Raw genomic sequence first — 19,311 nt, 5'->3', positions numbered from 1 at the left:
AATCTCTCCAGCCAGTCGTTTGGCCTGCAACCAAGCAGGAAACACCGCTGCAGAGTCTTTGACCTGCTCATGAATGAAGGTTGTTCATTGAATTTTTCAGTAAAACTTGATTTCTACTTTTATTTGAACCCACTTTACATCCTGTTTGAGTCAGTATGAAGGCAGACAGGTTGAACCGCCTCTTTTGCATTGGCTTTCAGCAACCATAGCCTGCAGTCATGTGATTTCCAGGAAAAGGTGATTTCCTTTTGAGACAGGTGTTGTAAAAATAATAACTATGGACTGATGGAGAAAAGGAAAGTGCTGTCTGTGGTTGATGTTAGCAGAAAACAAAAGTAGTTTTTTTTTTAAACAGATTTCGTCCCATGAGTTCGAGAGCTGATTCTCAAATTAACTGCTTTGTGTTCTTCTTCTTTCTCTTTGCTTTGTCATGCATGTGTGTGTTTGAGAGCTTTTGTCTTTGCGTGTACCTGTCCATGTGCATCAGGAGCTCACCGCCCCTCTAATGGAGTCCTCGGGTTGGAGACTGCGAGCAGGGAGAGGGAAAGTGCAGCCTGAAGCAGACATCAACTTTTAAGCCTCAGATCCCGACTGCTGCAGTTCAGGAGCCAGGCAGCCGCCTCATTATAATTTTTTACATTCCTCTTCAGGCAGCAGCACACTCCTCCTTCCCATTGCTCTTTATAAGGCACCACTTTTAAAAGCTGACAAGCTTAAATCTGAGCTTTCTCAATAAAGACAAGCCATCTATAGCCTCCTGTCAAATATGAGACACTAAACCAACTCTCGCTCGGCCTCTGTAGATTTAATGTATTTATGAAGCATGACGCTGTAAAACTGCTGTGCAGACTTCTGCTGATGGAGCCACAAACTTGAAACCACCTGAATACAAGCCTATAAGACCGAGGACTTTTCCATCTTTTATTTTGACGGGGCAGCTAATAGATTAGTCTTCTTTACTCCAGACAGAAGAGACCACCTAAGCTGTAAGCAGGGCAATTAGTTTTCTCTCTCAAGGTAAACGGCCCTCAAAGAGTCGGACAAAGGCTTTCAGTGAGAAAACCCCCTCACCCACCCAGATAATGACATTGAGAACAGGAACGGGTTTGCCGCTGCTAACTTTAAACTATGTCAAGTGCCTCAAGTGTCTATTTATCCCGCTGTCTCTCCCACGTAACCGTGAAACCCTGCTGGAGCACTGAGTGGATAAGAAAGGATGAAGAATCGAGGACACCCTGCTGGAGATAATGGAAAAGAATATATCCTGGCGCTCCTCCAGAACTGTCTTCTTTGAGGGAAATTCACTCTGCCAGTAGTTAGCTCTGCCCATTTACTTAGTGAACTGTGCTGCAGTGATAGCGTGGGGCCCAGCGTTGGTGCAGAGCAGCACAGAACAATGGTGATGATGATGAATGTCGATTCACTGCCACCGGTTTTTGAAGTTCTCTAAATACACGAGGTGTGTGCTCAGTTGAACCGTTTGTCGCTTCAGTTCTCATGTTGTGATTGTCTTCATCCTTAGATGGAGCTTTTATTTCACAGATCAAAGCTCAATTAAAGACTGAGCCATTGTTTTAAAGTCGTAGCAGGCTTCACAGTGTTTGTAACAGACTATCACTTGGAGGACTGGTGTTACTCTACCCTCGCAGAGTTTGCCTGAACATGCCTTTCGTCTTCTCTCCCCCTTCACTCACACGTTCACCACTTCCTCTCCTGAAATTGGTGGAATTCCAGGCTCTCGCCTCGCGGTTGGGTGACGCGACTATCGTTTGTCTGCCAGCAGGCCTGCCTGTTTTCCTCTCAAGGTGTCAGCTTCTCAGGCTTGCTCAATCAGACGGGCAGGTTTGTGCCTGGTTCTCAGCCAGATGCACACACAGGAGCAGACAGAAAAGGATGGAAATGAAAAAAAAAAAAAAAAGAGTCCCACAGATGGAGACAGGGGAGTAAGGGAGATGCTCTCTTACTTCCTGTGCATGTGTTGTGCCTCTGGGCAGCAGTGGCTGAGCTACACCTCTGAGGATGTGAAGAGACCCCAGTTAACCCCACTCTCCTCAGGATGATGTTGTGTGGGAGGAAGAGAAAATATTGTAGCTGCAGATTTTTTTTTTCTGCCAGACAGCTTCATAAATTTGTGGGAGAGCTTGCTCACTTTGGAAGAGTTTGAAGTTTTCCAGTCAGGCTCCACTCTTCTGTTGTTAACATACTTATTTTACAGATCAGACCTGACCAAACACAAATAATGCAAGAAATGTAGAGTCAGCATCTCTAGAAATCTGATCTATAGCAGTATGAGATTATTGTAAAATCAAACTACAACTAGTGTCATCTGTCTGTTATGATTCTTATTTTCCTTTCCTCTCATGCAGATAACTTTCTCTCTATTATTCCTCAACTTACTGATTGTTACAGTCCATTCTCCTGCAGCTCTTTCCTCATCACAACTACATCGTCCTCACTCTTTGACGCTTTTGTTTAACTTGTTTCCAAACTCTGCTTCACTGTTTATCTCATCTCGAACTCTTCAGCTCTCCCTCGCATCTCATTTATTCTGTTTTCCTGGCTTCATACACACAGCCGTAGTGGGGCTCCAGTGCCAGGCAATTTTTCAAAGACTTCACTATGTTGGAATGAGGCCCCGGTGTTGCCCAAGCCAGGACAGAGGGACCTTTGTGCCTGCTGCCCAACAGCTCAGGCAGCCCTTGGAGAGGGAAGATTAGGAGACAGGGAGAGCCAGTGGCCTAAATGGTAGGGTGCCTGTTTGAAAGCCAGTGGTGTCGGCCAAACAGCTCCTTAGTCCCATTGAAGCACACAGTAATTACAACCTTGTAGGGCAATCCTTGGGCTCTTTTGTCTCGGCTTTGGAGACACTCGCCCAGTTCACTAAGAAACTTCATTACCTCTGTGTTTGGAGTCCCAAGACGAAGAGTCTTTCAGCTCCAGCATGTTGCTTTTTATGTCTGAGACATCAGCTAACCAAGCCAGCCCAGAAACAGAGACCCCAGCTTTGGAAGCACCTAGCCCCCCTACTGTGAGCTTAATGACGATGACTCAGATCTTGTTCTTTTGCTTACTCTTATGTTTGTGAGTCAAGTTTTAAAACCTCTGACTATGGGTTCATGCTCCTGATTCATCCCACAACTGTTACATTGTCATCTCCTGACTGACTGGGTGCTGTCTGACTCCCAACTTTTATTCCATGTAGAGTGTTTGTGTGTGATTTATCACAAGATCCCGAGAAGTCCTCTGTCTGAGTCAACGTGTGCAGGCTGAGCTGTTATTCAGGCATGTTACTTCATCAGAGCGCAGTCCTCTTCTGTGTCTAGACTCGCTCTGACAACCAAAACAACAAACTGTAGCACCTCATAGGTGAGCTGTGAAATCAGCCACTCTTTGTTACATAAGTACCTTTGCTTTGTTTAACTCTCTGTGGGGCCGATGGAGCATCTGGAGGGTCAGAGCCTCAATTACAAGAAGTTAACCTCATTTAGAAAACAGGCTCAAGCTGTCAAGACATGACCTACAGACTTGTGAATAATTTCTCTGCTTAATTCTGCTGGAAAGTGAAGAACAGGGTGGACTGGAATAACTTTACCACAAGTTCTTGGGATGTTTTATTTTGAAAGACTATGAAGCAGCGATGGCATTAACTGTATATTTTACATCTAGGCACAATTTTTTAAAGCATGATGGAAAATCTGAAGGCAGTCCACCATTTACACATTAACAGTAAATGAGTTAACCCAGTTTGCTTTCTCTATAAGCTAGTGTGCAGTTAATGGAGAAGGGGACCATGAGCACAACAATATGATATCTCTATGACCACAATTAGCTGTGTTTAACATTACGTGCATTGGGCCATCATTACAACAAAGGAGCATTAAAAGTCTTACTTGGTGTTGTAGCGAACCTGAAGCCGTGCCCATGACAGATGTGATGATTTAACAACCAAGTTTGAAAGAGTACAGCTAACTGTCTTTTTTGGGTGGGTGGGGGGGCTACAAGATCTTCAGCCGACTTGCTAAAATGATGAAGTCATTACACATGAAGCAATTTTTAACTTGTTCATGACACTTTAGTTGGGGGACATTTAGGGATGGGTACCAATTAGGCACTTTTATAGGTACCGACCGAATTCTGTCACAAATACTAGGTATAATCAAAAGGCACCATGTATAGGTACCTAAATGCATCCTTGTGACTGTGAGGGAGTGGAAGAGAAGGCAATTTTCCATGCTGGACATGAACACAGCATTGCAAGGTTATATATTAAAGAAGAATTATGTTAAATTGAAAAGTTTATATATTTTATTATTAAACAAATTGATGTTTGTTTTAACACAAACACCGTATTGTTTTAAATGTGAAAGGTAGCCATCCCTGGGGACATTCACTTCAAACACATTAGGCCAGAGAAGCCTCTAAAAGGCTGGCCAATCAGAGGGAAGGAGGCTTAAAGAATGGGTACTCTTAAAGAGATAGCAGCCAGAAGGAAAAACTTTATCAGAGTCTGAAATAAGGGTTTTCTAAAAAAAAACAAGAAATCAGTGTGAGAAGGCTTTAAATCCTTTAAATTTTCTTTTTCACCTCTTTAAACAGCTTCATAGAGACATTACAACAAATGCTTGTGCAAGCCAAAGGTAAAATTTATGTTTGCACTACATCAATGGGTTTGTTTAATCAGATTTATTGAATGCTTTAGTCATCTCAACTAAATTTAGACTGAGCTCTGAAGTGTTGAGTGCTATGGGTTTTGTCAGGTTTAACCCTGTCCATTAAAATCCCTGTAAAAAAAAGAAAAAGAAAATATCTCACCCTGCTTCTGCCATGTAGCCTGCCATCTCTCTGTGTCCACCAGCAGGGAGATTAAAGGCCCTGCTTTCTGGGACATATGTGTGTTTTTTGTCTGTTGCTTCTGTTCTTTTGTGTGTCCCCACGGATGCTCAACAGCAGGAGAGAATGAGGCTCAACCCTGTGGGACTGGATCTGCAGTTTAACTCACAGTCCCTGATCATTTCTTCTCATTTTCATGTCAGAGAAAGTAAGGGTGTTAGTAGGACATGAATTAGTTTTTTTAATTACTTAAAAGGATTTTATTAATCTGCTCTAGACACAAACTTTTTGTCTATGCCCTGAAGAATAGAAGCCCATTCATGAGAAAAGTGTATCCTGTATGGTGTGGCAGATAAGAAACAGGAGTGAATATTATCTTCTATCCTGATTTTTTTTTTTTTTTGAGATTCTGTATCATGTAACCAGGAAGCTTTTGTGTCCTGGATTTGAATAGAGACAGGTCCTGTCCTTTTCTTTTGACGATCTTTTTTGCTCATTATCAGACACTAGGCGTCTGTTATTAATGTGTCTTGTGTAAGCACCCTAGTTTATTCCTACTTTATGTGCGAGGTAAAAAAAATAAAAAGTAGGATTGTAATATTAATGCAAAAGAAAAGACAGCTCGTTCAGCGTTCCACGGGGACACAGATTATGCCTCTTAGTCTTACCTTAAAAGCTCGTGCTGCATTGTTTTGCTGGATATTGGTCGAGCAGACGCTGCATAATGAGCCGAGCTTTAGAGGTTTGCTGTGAGAAAACATCAAATCTTGTGTTTTGAAGAAAAGCTAACATTGGATCCTTTGCCTCAGGCTGTGTGAGATCTGAACCACCTTCAGAGCCTCGAGGTTTTACTCTCTTCTTTTAAGAAAGCTTTGCTTTCTAAGAAAATTTGACCAGTCTCTCAGCTGAATGTACCTCCTTGGTAATAGCTTTGGTCACATGGGATTATGCAGTAATTTCTTTTTGAGACTCAAAAGCTCCCATGCATCAGATTCATTTCTATGATTCAAAAGGAAGGTGAATGTCTTCTTTTCAGTAAGTAAATGTATGTGTCATTGTTAGCATAGACTTTGCCCTGAAGCTGGGATGAAGTGTGAAGGTGGTTCTGCTGTAGGCCCGTCACACTGCTGTGATTGCTAGTGGCTAATGTGATCACAGCCACAGCCAGGCAGAGCTGACGGAGAGACGAGCCTTAATCTCCCCCAGTGTCTTCACTGCCAAATTGGCTCGATTTGTCAGGCAGAGGATCATCACTCACTTCTCAGATGACTTTCAAAGAGCCTCTTTGCTTTTTGATGTGCAGCTTGGGATATTGGTTGGAGAAAACTGCAACTCTGCATAACAATTCAGTTATGTAGGCTGCTGGAGGAGCACAGCAAGAAGACGACCGACAAGTCACAAGCTAACACTCGCTGACAGAGGGAGGTTCAGAGGTTTGCCAGCTGAAGAGATTGTAGTTTATTTATAGATCCAGATAATTTTACTCTCACTTGTTTGTCATTTTGATTACAATACAGTCCTGAATGTAGAGGGTAAAAAGACAAATATGTCATCCCTGCTTTTCACTTTGCAAAACTAAGAAAGGTAAAGGCGTAATTTAGCTTTGGCTCTCAAGAATTTAAATGACATTCATTCATTTTAAATATGGCTGAGCTTTCATGTTCCTTCTTCAGTGTGTACTCTGAAATTGGTTCAAAAAGTAGGTGCTCTTATCTGAAATTGAAGATGTCAGTGACTTTTCATTTACTCATTATAAAAAACATCCTTGTTGGCAAAAAAAAGAAAAAAACATCCATTCTTTCTGCAGGCAGCTTTCTGGTTTTGAAGTCTTGTGCTATTTTCATAGCATACGTAAAAAAGATGAATGCAAAAAAAAAATGCTTTAAGAGTTTTAAGAATGGTATAGAGCGAACCCCACGCCACGTTCAGATGTATTCCCTTGCTGCGTATGCTTTGGATAGAACATTAAAGATCTGTGGCAGAAAGCCCTGAAGGTGAACACCTCCTGTTCCTGGTGTTAGCTTGGTCTACTCCTTAAAGATATGACAGCACTGGCATTAGAGTCTTCAGAGGAAGTCAACATTAAAAATAGAGTGAGAATATCTGAGGAAAAGGCGGATAGAATTAAAACTCTGCTCATTGTGGTTAGTTATTGTTGGCAAGAGAGGAAGCTTCAGTCTCAAGCTTTGGAGGAACCAGTTCTAAAACAATATTGCTTTTTGCTTTTAGATTGTCATTGTGCTTCCCCCATGTCAGGGAAAGTTCAGCGCGGCACTGTTCAAAGCTAATCAAGCGTAAAGGCCTCTGATTGCAAGTACAAAGGATTTTGTCTCAAAAGCCTTTTGGTATCAGACCTCATACTTAGCTAAGCTCTAGATCTACAAGGTCTTGCGTTAATAGATGTGTTGTTGACTGATTTTTCTTTTCTTTTCTTTTCAGGATTGGAGGACGTTTAGGGGCAGACAAGTATCAAGATACAATGTGGGGGAATCAGCTTGAGTCCTGAAGACGTAGACTTCTCTTTCCTTTTCTCACCTCCTCACCTGTTGATCCAGACAATCAACCTGCTCATGAAGCCAGGGAGCAGCATCCCCTCCCAGAGACAGCCATGTCTCCCTGCTAAGTGCCTTTAGCCTTTGGCACTGGTGTCATGACCAGCCTGAAGCGGCCACCTATGGAGCGCACTGTTGGGGGAACCATCCCCGCCACTGATGAGTTTTACACCCGCCACCTTCGTATGGTAAACGGAGTAGCTTTGCCAACCCGCACAGACAACATCCATGCCACTGTGAGCACAGGAGTGCCTAAAATGGGTGTACGGGCTCGGGTGGCCGACTGGCCCCCCAGGAAAGACATTTCAGGAGCTGTGTGGCAAGCATCTACAGAGCCTGAGAACTCTGGTGTGCCCTCTGCTGGAAAAAGTCACGTTAAGTTAGGCTCTATAATGAGCCCTCAGGACTCGTCTATGCTGCGTAACATCCACAATACTCTGAAGAACCGAGCTCAGATCCAGGCCAACAACTATAGCCTCGACACGCGTTATTTGGCCCCAGACTACCGAGGTCCTGCTCATAGAAACCCACGACAGAAACGTATCCGTCAGCGCAGCAACAGTGACATGACTATCAGCGAGATGGAAGCAAGTGGAGACAGTGGAGAAGAGTGGGGCTCACCAGCAGGGGCTAAATGGTCTCCTCTTCACCGTGAGTATGGTAGCACCTCTTCAATAGATCAGCATGGGGCATCTGGAGAGAGCTTCTTTGAAATGTTGAAGGGCTACCAAGGGGACAAAGTTGACCAGCGTAGCCCTGCCCCGGCTAAACTGGAGGACATGCTGAATGTGGGGCAGAAGCAGGCAGCTGTGGATCTCCATGAGGACGCTGTAGATGGCCAGCCCCCCAGAGCTAAGGACAGAGATAAGCCCCCAAAGAGACGGACTAAATCTGAGACTGGGGGCGAGTCCATATTCCGCAAACTTCGCAGTGTGAGGGGTGAGTCAGACTCCCCCAGGGTGGGCTCTGATGCAGAGGACAGCCGGGGCGACGACATGGGTCCACCTTGGGTGTGTCAGAAGGGTTTTGCCCACTATGATGTTCAGAGCATGCTGTTTGACCTGAATGAAGTCAGCCAGCTCAGACAGACTGCAACCAAGAGGAAAAACACCACCACAGGGGCATCCGCTGCTGCGGTAGCCTCTGCTACTTCCACACTGTCCTCCACGCACAGCCTGCCTTACAGCTCCCCGAGTGGCAGCCAGGAAGAGCTCAGTTCCAGGGACAGCCCGGGTCTAGATGCAGAGGACGAGCAGAGCAATGAGATGCTCCTAAGTTGCCCCTGTTTCCGCAATGAGATCGGTTTTGACAGCATTGGTAGGCGCAGACTGGGGGCAGCTGGAGGGGGGTACAATGGGCTTTTGGGTGGTGGAACAGGAAACAGTGGCTCAGGGAGCACGTGTGGGGACAGTAACCTGTATGAAACATCTGTGACCACACACTGCACCAATGCTGGAGTTGCAGTGCTCGAGGGCCCAAAGGAAGGGCCCAGCACACTGAGTGAGAAGGGCAAACAGTACATCGTGGAGCATGTGGACCTGGGCGCTTACTACTACAGGAAGTTCTTCTATCTACGTGGTAAGATTCTACTTACCAGCATATGGCTGTATGTTGTTTGAAGCAGATGTTTTCTAAGGTAAAATTTGCCACTTCTCTTCTCCAGAGCACTGGAACTACTTTGGGATAGATGAGGCACTGGGTCCAGTGGCTGTGAGCTTACGCAGAGAGAAGCTGGAGGAGGAGAAGGAACTCAGTCAGCAGTACAACTACCGCCTCATCTTCAGAACCAGTGAGGTAGGCCACAGAGTCATGTTGTTTACCCAAAACTCAAACATCAGTACACATTTTATCAACTCCTCCTGTCCATAGAATTCAGAATAGATTAACATGATCTTGAATATCCATAGCTTTGGACCCTTTTTAATTTTGGAGGAAGTTACTCTTAATGTGGATCAAAATCAGTACTGAGAGGTGAAACGGTTGGGGTTAGAGAATCGGAATCGGAATCAGAATAGTCTGAGAAGCTAACGATCCTGCGTCGATGTGTAGGGGCCTTCAGGAGGCCGTCATCCACAGGAGACCACCCCCCACCCCGTGGAGAGTTAAAATGATTGGAGCTAAAACAATGATATCTGCCCCGCTTATCTATCTGTATTCAGAGAGAGGAAGGGGTTGAATACCTGATGACCCCCTGATAGGTTCTGGCTGATCTAATCATGACACAACACACCTGGACAGATCATGTGTCTCCAAATGCGTCTCTGAATATGTCTGCTTTAGAATTAGAAAAGCCCAACAGCCATATAGGGAAGGTTTTGGGGAAGAAAAGCAGAAACCAGTAAATATTTTAGGTCACGAAGCCCCTAAAGGGATATAGGCAGAGAAAATAAAGATATATGTTCTTCATGCACCTGAGAAACTAACTTGTGCTCATGAAAAACTTTCTTGTGCGCACGGGAAAGTTTCACATGTTCACAATACATCAGGTGCACAACAGAAACCAGCCGGTCTTAGCCTTCTTAATTCTTGTGATGGACATTACAGGACTTAGTTGGGCTATATTTTAACCTTGGACTTAATTAAGAGGACATAACTGCTTTGTTTGCGCACTGTCCCTGTTATACTGTCTCAGAATATGATTAAAAACAGGTTTTAAAGTCTTGTAATCTGTTTCTGCACAAGGGATACACCTGTATACATCAGGTAATCGCTTTAAATTTACTAACAAAACATCGGGCCAACCTTATGGATACGGAAAGCTGTACATAAAATGCAAGGGATATGGATTACAAATCAAGGAAGATCAGTCTGCAGCGCACAGCCAGCCAAAGACGTCCTTTTCCAGCTTCAATCAAACAATGTCAGAGAAACTACAAGAAATGTGGCCACAGGAAAACTTTCTTGTGACCATGCAAAAGTTTGGTGAATACACAAAACTTTATTGTGTGTGCGCACAAGTTAGTTTCTCATGAGCACCAGTTATTTTCTTGTGTGCACAAGAAACATACATTTTTATCTTCTCTGCCTATGTCACTTTAGGTGCTCCGTAGGCTTGGGGTGCAAAAATTATTGTGAAGTGGAAAACTCAGGGGTTAAAAAACATAACAGTAATAACATTTTTCACATAGAAATGCAAAAAATGCAGCTGGTCCCAAGAAACCCTCATTAGTGCCTATTTTAAACATCTCATTTCGTAAATTATTCTTTGAGCTTCTTTGTGCCTTTAGGGTATAGGAGAGGACAGTGAATAGAGCTGGACGCAGGCTGAGAGTGCAGGAAAGAGGCCACAGGTGGGACTTGAACACTGGCCGCCCACACAGGGGCAAACCCTATGAGCGTGATCTTGACCACTTGGCCATCTGTGTTCCATCAAACCTTGTTTATTTCCATACAAAACATGTTTACAGTCAGATCTGAAAATAAACAGTCCTAGTCTATCTCTTGTTTCTTTATTTCTGACCTCTGTACGAGTCAGTGTGTCTCACCTGTTTTGATTGTATCAATGTTTTTTATTTTTAGGGGTGTGACTTATTTGATTGATTATTGTTTATAAGTCTTTTTGGTTGGCAGATGAGTGCACTGAAGTGTTTTGCCAGGCAAAAATGCTACAGGCTGATTTCTAGATAAGCCAAAGATTGGTTGGAGTCAGCATTTCCAATTTGGTGACCATCATTTTTGGACTTCATAATGCTGCTCTAGAAACTAATCAGTGAGTCCCTGAGGCTCTGTCCATGTTTTACACTCTGACTCATGCATTTGTGAAAGGAAAGGAACTGCACTGGTTGGTTGTGATAGTTGACATTAAGTCTGTTGACATTATTGTTTTAAAGATTGTACAATCTGAATCCCCAACCAGACTCAGGGTCATTTTTAACACTTGTTGGGGTCTTTAGCCTGTTTTTCTGTAAAGGCAGTCTTTACAGTTCATGCACTACTTTTGCTGCTCCACACACTGAAGACCAGCATCAAGGTAAATCCTGTCTTGGTCCTTGTTTGTTATTATGCTAAAAGGCCTGAGGCTGTTCTGCTGTCTGCAGATATTAACAGTGTGTGAAGAAACTTCAGAAAGTGCGCTCATCTTCCAGCCTTCCAGGCCTGTCAGTGTCCGCCAACCTCAAACCGCTGCGTGGAGAGCTTTGCCTCAGTGTCTCAGCAAAAATAGATCGTCATATTTAGCAGTGCTGTCGGCCTCCAGTCTTCTGTGTTTGGTTGGGGATTTTGAGGTTTTCAGTTTTGGGTTATTGGCTTTATTACATGAACACACATTCCCAGACAGAGGGTAACCAGCCTGAGGATGTTTGTTGTGGACTGGAGAAGGACAGGTGCATGTGATTAAACCCTCTGCTTTAGACTGAAGTGCTTTAGGACCCTCGCTCTGGCTCACATCTTCCACACATAGGAAACACAGGCCCATTGTAAACACAGTCCCTGCGCTGCCTCAAGCGGCAGGAGAGAAAGTCTCCGTCCGTTCCAGGTGCTTATGATAGCCGAGAGATTGAGTTCACTCCCTGAGCCGAGACAATGCTGACTCTGTGTACACAGAACACTTGGACAAGCCCTCCTAACTCTCCTTTCCAGTTCAACTTTTTTTTGTCAAACTTCAGTCAAACTTGTATTTTGGTTCCTTTCTCAGTCTTGTTAAGCTTACAACATGTCCATGACATGACTTTGAAGAACTCCAGCAGCACGCTCCCTGTGTCTGAACAGGCAGGTTTTCCTATCAGGGTGTGCAATCTCCAAGAAGACATTCAAAGCCCAGCAAAGATTCCTGAGATGCATTTGTTCAGTCTCCTCTCACCCTGCTCTGTGATCTTCCTCCATCAGCTGACAACTCTGAGGGGCTCAATCCTCGAGGATGCGGTGCCTTCCACCTCTAAGCACGGCACCTCCCGGGGTCTGCCTGTTAAAGAGGTGCTGGAGTACCTTCTTCCTGAGCTGGACCTGTCCTGCCTCAGACTGGCCCTCAACACACCTAAAGTCACCGAGCAGCTGATGAAACTGGATGAACAAGGGGTAGGTAACAGAGCAGGATTATCACATTTAAATCCAAGTGCTAACTAAAAAATGAGTTGGTGTCTTTTGATTTATTGAGTTAATCTGCATCCTGACACAAATGGTTAATATTGTTTCTGCTTCTTCTCTGTTCGTCAGCTGAGTTTTCAGGTGAAGGTGGGGGTGATGTACTGCCGTGCGGGTCAGAGCTCAGAGGAGGAGATGTACAACAATGAGATGGCTGGTCCTGCCCTGGAGGAGTTCCTCCAACTGCTGGGAGAGAAGGTTCGCCTCAAGGGCTTCACCAAGTACAGAGCCCAGCTGGACACCAAAAGTACCTCCCACACACACACACACACACACACACACACACACACACACACACACACACACACACACACACACACACACACACACACACACACATACACACACATTTCATGACCTGTTTGGTTAAGAATCTTTAAAATAACCATTAGTTTTAGATAAAATAGTGTCTAGCCACATATCAGATTGTGGATGTAATGTTTTTTACGATCTTGATTTGTAAATTTATTACTCCTGCTTTAAGTTAGTTTCACTTTTCCCCATAAAAGAGGTTATTGTCTTCTAATTACACTGAACTTGCAGTGTGTTCACTTTGCTCCTTTGTCCCACTCCAGTAACACTCTCACTTTACACTTTACTTTGTAGTAATCATTCTTTTCAGCTCCTCTTTTTATTCCTCATTTTGCAGAAAACAGTCTGTTTTTTTAGCTTTATCAAAACACTATTTTTCTATTTGGTTGTATTTTTTGTTTAATCCAAAAAGAAACTAAACTGTCACACAAAACCACAAAGGCCTCTGACAGCTTCTTGTTAACAGTCTGACAAGTGACAGTCATCTTATCCTCTACAACTGATCCTCTATTGTCTTGTTGTTTGTGCTGAAGTGAAATTGCATCCTGTCTTGAACAGAAAACACTGAGCACACATAATGCACATTGAAGAAAGATGGATTGCAGTTATTGTACGATGGGTCTCAACACTCTGTCGCTATTTTTCCTGCAGCGGATTCCACGGGCACTCACTCGCTGTACACGACATACAAGGACTATGAGCTCATGTTCCATGTGTCGACTCTGCTGCCTTACACACCCAACAACAAACAACAGGTAGAGACTGGGAGCCCTGCCTTTTGTGGTGCACCATTAGTTGTTTATCAGGAAGTAGAAAACCCCTTTGTTTGGGAACAAATGTAGTACAGAAAACCAAGGAGGAAGGGCGTATAGTTAAGAGGAATGTGTGATATGATTTGTATGAGATTTGACTCCTGTCCAACTTTCATTTAAAGAATTGGCTCAGTGCATTTTTTGTTGTGATGACATAAAGATAACAATGTGATTTAATACCAGGATTCCTTTAATTCAGCCTTTTTTTCTCATCTATCAGCTGCTAAGGAAGCGCCACATAGGGAACGACATAGTGACCATCGTGTTCCAGGAGCCCGGTGCTCATCCCTTCACCCCAAAGGCCATCCGCTCTCATTTCCAGCATGTCTTCATCGTCGTACGGGTGCATGACCCTTGCTCTGACAACACATGCTACAGGTGGGTGTTTGAGCTGAGTATCAGTTTATATTTATAAAATGTGCCGTCCATTGAGGTGACAGCAGTGCTTATGTGTAGCGTGTGTTGTGTGCTTTTGTGCTTGTGTGGTGCTGTCTGTTAACGTGCTGTCTTGTGTGCTTCTGTAATGAGTAATGCAGAGGAAAAACATACACTGGGACTGTATTTCTTTGCAGGGTGGGGAGTTCAATAATCTTGGATTACTTATGTTTTAGGATAAGATTGCACAGCAGTTACTGTACTTACCTTTTAGTGATTTGTGCACACGACTCACAGTAAGGATAGTAAGAACGAAAGATGGCTCACTCCTCGCAGCTCTGTTCCAGAAAAATATGTCATGCCTGTTCACAGTGTGAATACACATGTGGAGAATGATTGTTTTCTGGCACGGACAGTGTCGTCTAATTGCTGCATCCCTGGTTTGTGCAGTGAGTTGAACATAATGGAAATGTGCCTTTTTCTCCATCACACATGTACATCTGCTTTGTGGTTTGAGTTTGTCAACAAAAAGAATGGGTTCATGTGCACCAAACAAAACCTCTTCCCGGGTAAATGCAGGTTTGCAACCCACGAAAAGCCTTGGAGAGGCTTCCGGTTTACTGCCTCAGAGCATTCTGGGCACAGACTGTGACTGACCATGAGGCTAAGGTTAGCCCATCATCTACGGTTAAACACGAGCGTGTCACTTAGACTTAGGAAACTAATTACAATTTCAAAGTGGGGCAGACTGACCAAACCCCACAGCTATGTTGAATTAAACCCAGATTTGTCTTTTCTATCTCAGTGCAAGGCTGCTCTCTTTTTATAGGAGCAGTAAAAGCCAAACACCACGTTCATTGCTATGAGCGGTGTGGTTTTTATGCAGGTAGCTACAGCAGCATTAAGACAAAAGCATTAGCTGGAAGGCACGGGTCAATCATAAAAGCCAGCTGTGTGACTGTCCCATCTTTCTGGGCTGTTAGTGCTCATGTCCCCAGTTTGTCCGCACAAGTCTGAATTTGTTTGATTCTGGTGCTATAAAAGAGAGGAGTCCTGCAGTGGCTGTCAAACTGATGAGATCTCCTCCTCTGCTCCTCCTCTGGCTGATTCTTGTCCTCGTGATGATCAGACTGCAACTCTGTGGCATTCACACTTCTGCATGGCTGCCCCACACAAAAGCACACATACACACTTTCTGTGCTCTGCATACACAGATATTATCCACACTTAGTTGCTCCCTCTCACTCTCATACACTCGTTTCTCCTCTTACCCCTTTCTTATGCTCACTTGCACACAGTTACACTCACGCACACATTTTCTTTCCCCTGCACATCAATTCACTCAAAAGCTCACTCTTTCACACACTCCTGTAACACAAGACTCTCCCCCTACCGTCTCCCCCCTCCTCCCCCCAGCCTGCCACTTTGCCTTTGGGCAGCGTGAGCCGGAATGGTCTGAAGGAGTTAGCGCCGTGCACATGAAGTGCTCTCTTCACCCGGACATGCATGTGAGCGCGGATGATTGTTGAGAGCAGAGTCCCCTCAGAGCTTGCAGAGTCTATCTCAGGAGCGGATGGGTCAGGCCACGTTTCTGTCCCAGAGATCACACCCGCTTCAGATTTGGGCTAATTCATCTCAAGACCCCTTTTTTTCATTGCTGGCAAATTTTTGACCAGCTGCTAAATTGAGTGTGGACAGGTGGATGCATTCTTTAAGCTTGTTTTCAGGCCAATGTGAGCTTCTGGAAAAGTGAGAGGTAAACATGCTGGTTTTCCTGGTTCGCTTGATGGACGAAATGGAGAGGCGCGGGACACAGAATCCTTAAGGACAACCTGGCAGCTCCACCCAGAGACACAGACACACTATCAGCCTTTTACCTCTACTCTTACTCTGCGGATCGAGCCACCACATGTTCAACTAAACTCCTGACTCTTTGTCACAAGTCTTTCCATGGATGCTTTTCTCTGCTCGTTTGGAAAAAGTAACGGCAGCCTAGAAAGGGAAACAGGATACAAGGATTTTCTACACCATCCTGTGTGGCGTCTTTGTGGTCTTAACCTTATCACTTCAGAATGTTTTAGTAACACTGGAGATATCACTGTTACCCTTTGGTAAAAGTGGGAGGTAAGTTAAACTTTAGCTGTTTGTGTTGATGCTTGGAGCTTGTGGTGCGTTGGGTTTTAACCATGTTCAGTTGTTCAAGCACTGATCTGACTTTTCAACTCATATACTGGAAGATGTTTGGATTTTAGCAGATTGCTAAGCAGTATTCACAAACACTTAACATTTACACTGAGTCTTACACTCAAACATTCTGGCTTAAAGCTTAATTTTTTGCAGAGACAATAATTTCTCTGATTTGTGTCTCCATGTCATGTGACTGTCTTTGTATCTTGTGAAAGCCTGTGTCACCACCAGGGCCGTCTTTATGTCTCTAATCTCTATAAATATAAAGCGTAAGGATTTGTGGAGTCATCAAGATATTAATAGCTGGTTTTTGCTTTCTGTTGAGATTTGGGAAAAGCTCAGGTCATATTGAGCCAGACCAGAGCATTAGAGGAGTGAGTGGCCTGGGGCCAGCAGGGTGCTAATCTGCTGCTTTCAACTGCTGTCTCTAAGTCACACGGGGCCAGCAAGGCAGATTGCATAACTAAACCTTTGTTTGGGGAACGCTGGCTGTTTGAGCTCACCAGCTCGAGCTGCAGCGCTGCCTCCACACAGCACGATGTGGCAGAGAGTGGCAGCGTGTCCGCACTGGGAGCAGGCCTGTCAGCTGTGATTGGATGTATAGTATTTATACGCTGAGGTTATTCATCCATGGTTGCAACATTTCTGCTACAGGCGATGGGGGTGTTATCTGTTAAATGGACTGGATGGAGACTTGTCAGAAATATCACTTCAGCTTAGTTGAGACATGACTTGCTTTTCACAAACTTGTGGGCTTTAGTATATTCGCTGCTGACAGTATGCATATATGCCCCTATAGACTCCATATAATCCTCATACAGTGGACACGTCTAACCAATTAGGCCTGCATTATGTGTGAAAAATGTGCAATGTGAGATAACATTGATCAATGCTGCAAAATCAGCTTTGACATATTTCACAAATACCTGTTTGTCACATGTGTGACTGAATGTGCTGAATGAAGGGTCCACAGAAAAAGTTAGCTCTGTAGCTAACTCTAGCTTCACAGTTTCTCTTTTTAGTATGTTTTGTATGGCCCCTGTCAAATAAACTATAAAAAACAAAACCATAAATCCAGTATTTTTTCCCATGACTTAATCTGAGCTAGCTGATGGCTAACATGGATCTCATCTAAGGAAATCAAAATGATGTGCAAGTAGTGTTGCTTGGTAGCATCCCTTTTTAAAGTTATTTTGCTGCATGCATTCAGACTTTTAAAAATGTATTTATTGCTCATTTTAATTTTGCAAAACAAAGAAACAAATGATTTTATTTGTGCAGCTAAAATACCAACTAATATGACAGTCCAAGCATGGTGAATGCTTACATTTGAAAAGTGCACCGTTCTGGATATACCGCCTCATCCTAGGAACAACAGGTGCAAAGCATCATTCCCTTCACTTGTTCACTAACTTAAAGTAATCCAGCTCAAGGACAGCCTTTGTGTGCAGGTGGAATAAGAGCAGCAGAGGGTAACAAGAGGAGAGCCAAACCCCCAGGAGTTTCAACACCCTCTTTTATATTCACAAGTGAAACAGGTCAAAGGCAACAATGCCCGAGGGGGAACTTTGTAAAGATGTCCCTCCATTTTTTTTTTTTTTAGCTCATGTGCTGTTTATCATTGCAGTGTTTCCTGCTTGTATTATTTTAGAGTTTCTCATGTTTTTATGCCAACAGGTATCCATCATCCCTTCTGATTTATACAGAATATATTGTTGTGCTATTCAAAATGCAATTTCTTCATGTTTTTGTCACATAGAAATAAAAAAACCTGTGTTTGAATCTTAATGTTTTTGTTTACTTTGTTGTGATGGTTAAGTTGCAATCATTTTCATAAAAGAAGCATACAGTACTTACCAGTGGTAGCTCTCCACACAAGTACGTGTTGGGATGTTTGTTCTCTCATGTCAGCCGTGATTTTACACCTGTCTTCTTTTTCTTTCACTCTGCAGTGTGGCTGTCACTCGTTCCCAGGACGTCCCTTCCTTCGGCCCACCAATTCCCAAGGGCGTCACCTTCCCCAAGTCCACTGTCTTCAGGGACTTCCTGCTGAGCAAAGTGATCAACGCTGAAAACGCAGCCCATAAGTCGGATAAGTTTGGTGCCATGGCGACACGCACGCGGCAGGAGTACCTGCGAGACTTGGCTGAACGTCACGTGACCAGCACACCTGTCGAACCCACTGGAAAGTTCCCTTTCATCTCTCTGGCTCACAAACGGCGGGAAAAAGTGCGCCCGTACAGCGGGGCGGAGCTTCGGAGCCTTGGGGCAGTGACCTGGCAGGTCCACGCTGAAGATCAGGTGGCCGGTGCTGAGCGTGAATGTTTGTTGGCGATTTCAAATGACTTCATTATCCTGTTGGATCAGGACGCCAAAGCGGTTGTGTTTAACTGCGCCACGCGTGACGTGATTGGCTGGTCGACGGGGAGCCCTGCCTCCATGAAGATCTACTACGAGCGTGGTGAGAGTGTGTCACTGCGCTCCATCAACAACAACACAGAAGACTTTGGAGAAGTTGTCAAAAGACTGGAGGTCAGTGGGGCAGCGTAGCTGTCTGTGACAGTATGTCTCATTAGCACACACCATCTGCTGCGGCCGCCAGAGGTCACACTGAGCCCAGCAGCTTGTAATCAACACAGTCCTTGTACCTCTGACTGTCTTAATGCAAACTTCTTTTATCATTAGATTTACATTTCAGTCAGCATCTGGACACAAAGATAACGCAGAAAACAACAAAATCAATAGAGAAAACTCACAGTTCTTAATCTAGAAACCTGCTATATTTTCAACAAGTCGATGGCTACGTCTGTGGGAAAAGAGCTTTTTGGCTTTTCTTGTGGTATCAGTGACTTCAGCTTTCATAAGATCACGACAATCCCTCTTTTAACCTCTTTCATAGAAAATTGTGCTGCCCTGTCATACGACTAAGTATTGTTTATGTTATTATTGCAACATCAGGGCGCAGCATCTAATTATACAGAACAAAAAGCCACAGCTGCTCTGTTACCTCTGTGATTATAAATCATGATACACAGCCACAGACATTCAGGGATATGATATTACTGAAGTTTCAGAACGGTGAAGGTGAGGCCATGTATTTGGTGGAGTTTGCCAGTTTGTGGTAGACGAAAGATGGTTTTCTAATATGTGCTAAAAAGGCTTTT

The 19,311-nt window shown here is 44.0% G+C and overlaps 1 protein-coding gene across 4 annotated transcripts in view; it reads left to right on the top strand.

Moving 5' to 3' along the window:
- Nucleotides 1-19,311, top strand: part of LOC141806393 (signal-induced proliferation-associated 1-like protein 1) — a 45,718-nt gene that overhangs the window by 17,020 nt on the left and 9,387 nt on the right. For all 4 annotated transcript variants that reach the window (XM_074691895.1, XM_074691893.1, XM_074691891.1 and 1 more), the window contains exons 2-8: nucleotides 7,270-8,960; nucleotides 9,046-9,176; nucleotides 12,207-12,395; nucleotides 12,534-12,708; nucleotides 13,425-13,528; nucleotides 13,806-13,963; nucleotides 18,100-18,679. In XM_074691895.1, the coding sequence (XP_074547996.1) occupies nucleotides 7,481-8,960; nucleotides 9,046-9,176; nucleotides 12,207-12,395; nucleotides 12,534-12,708; nucleotides 13,425-13,528; nucleotides 13,806-13,963; nucleotides 18,100-18,679 (2,817 nt within the window). In that variant the 5' untranslated portion in view covers nucleotides 7,270-7,480. The remainder of the gene's footprint in view (nucleotides 1-7,269; nucleotides 8,961-9,045; nucleotides 9,177-12,206; nucleotides 12,396-12,533; nucleotides 12,709-13,424; nucleotides 13,529-13,805; nucleotides 13,964-18,099; nucleotides 18,680-19,311) is intronic.

Source organism: Halichoeres trimaculatus, unplaced genomic scaffold (genome assembly GCF_033239565.1).
Source record: "Halichoeres trimaculatus isolate MK-OKI-2021-1 unplaced genomic scaffold, fHalTri1.1 fHalTri1_scaffold_17, whole genome shotgun sequence".
NCBI classification, from domain to species: domain Eukaryota; kingdom Metazoa; phylum Chordata; class Actinopteri; order Labriformes; family Labridae; genus Halichoeres; species Halichoeres trimaculatus.
The sequence above is the reverse complement of the archived record's forward strand: the minus strand, read 5'-3'. Positions and strand labels throughout refer to the sequence as shown.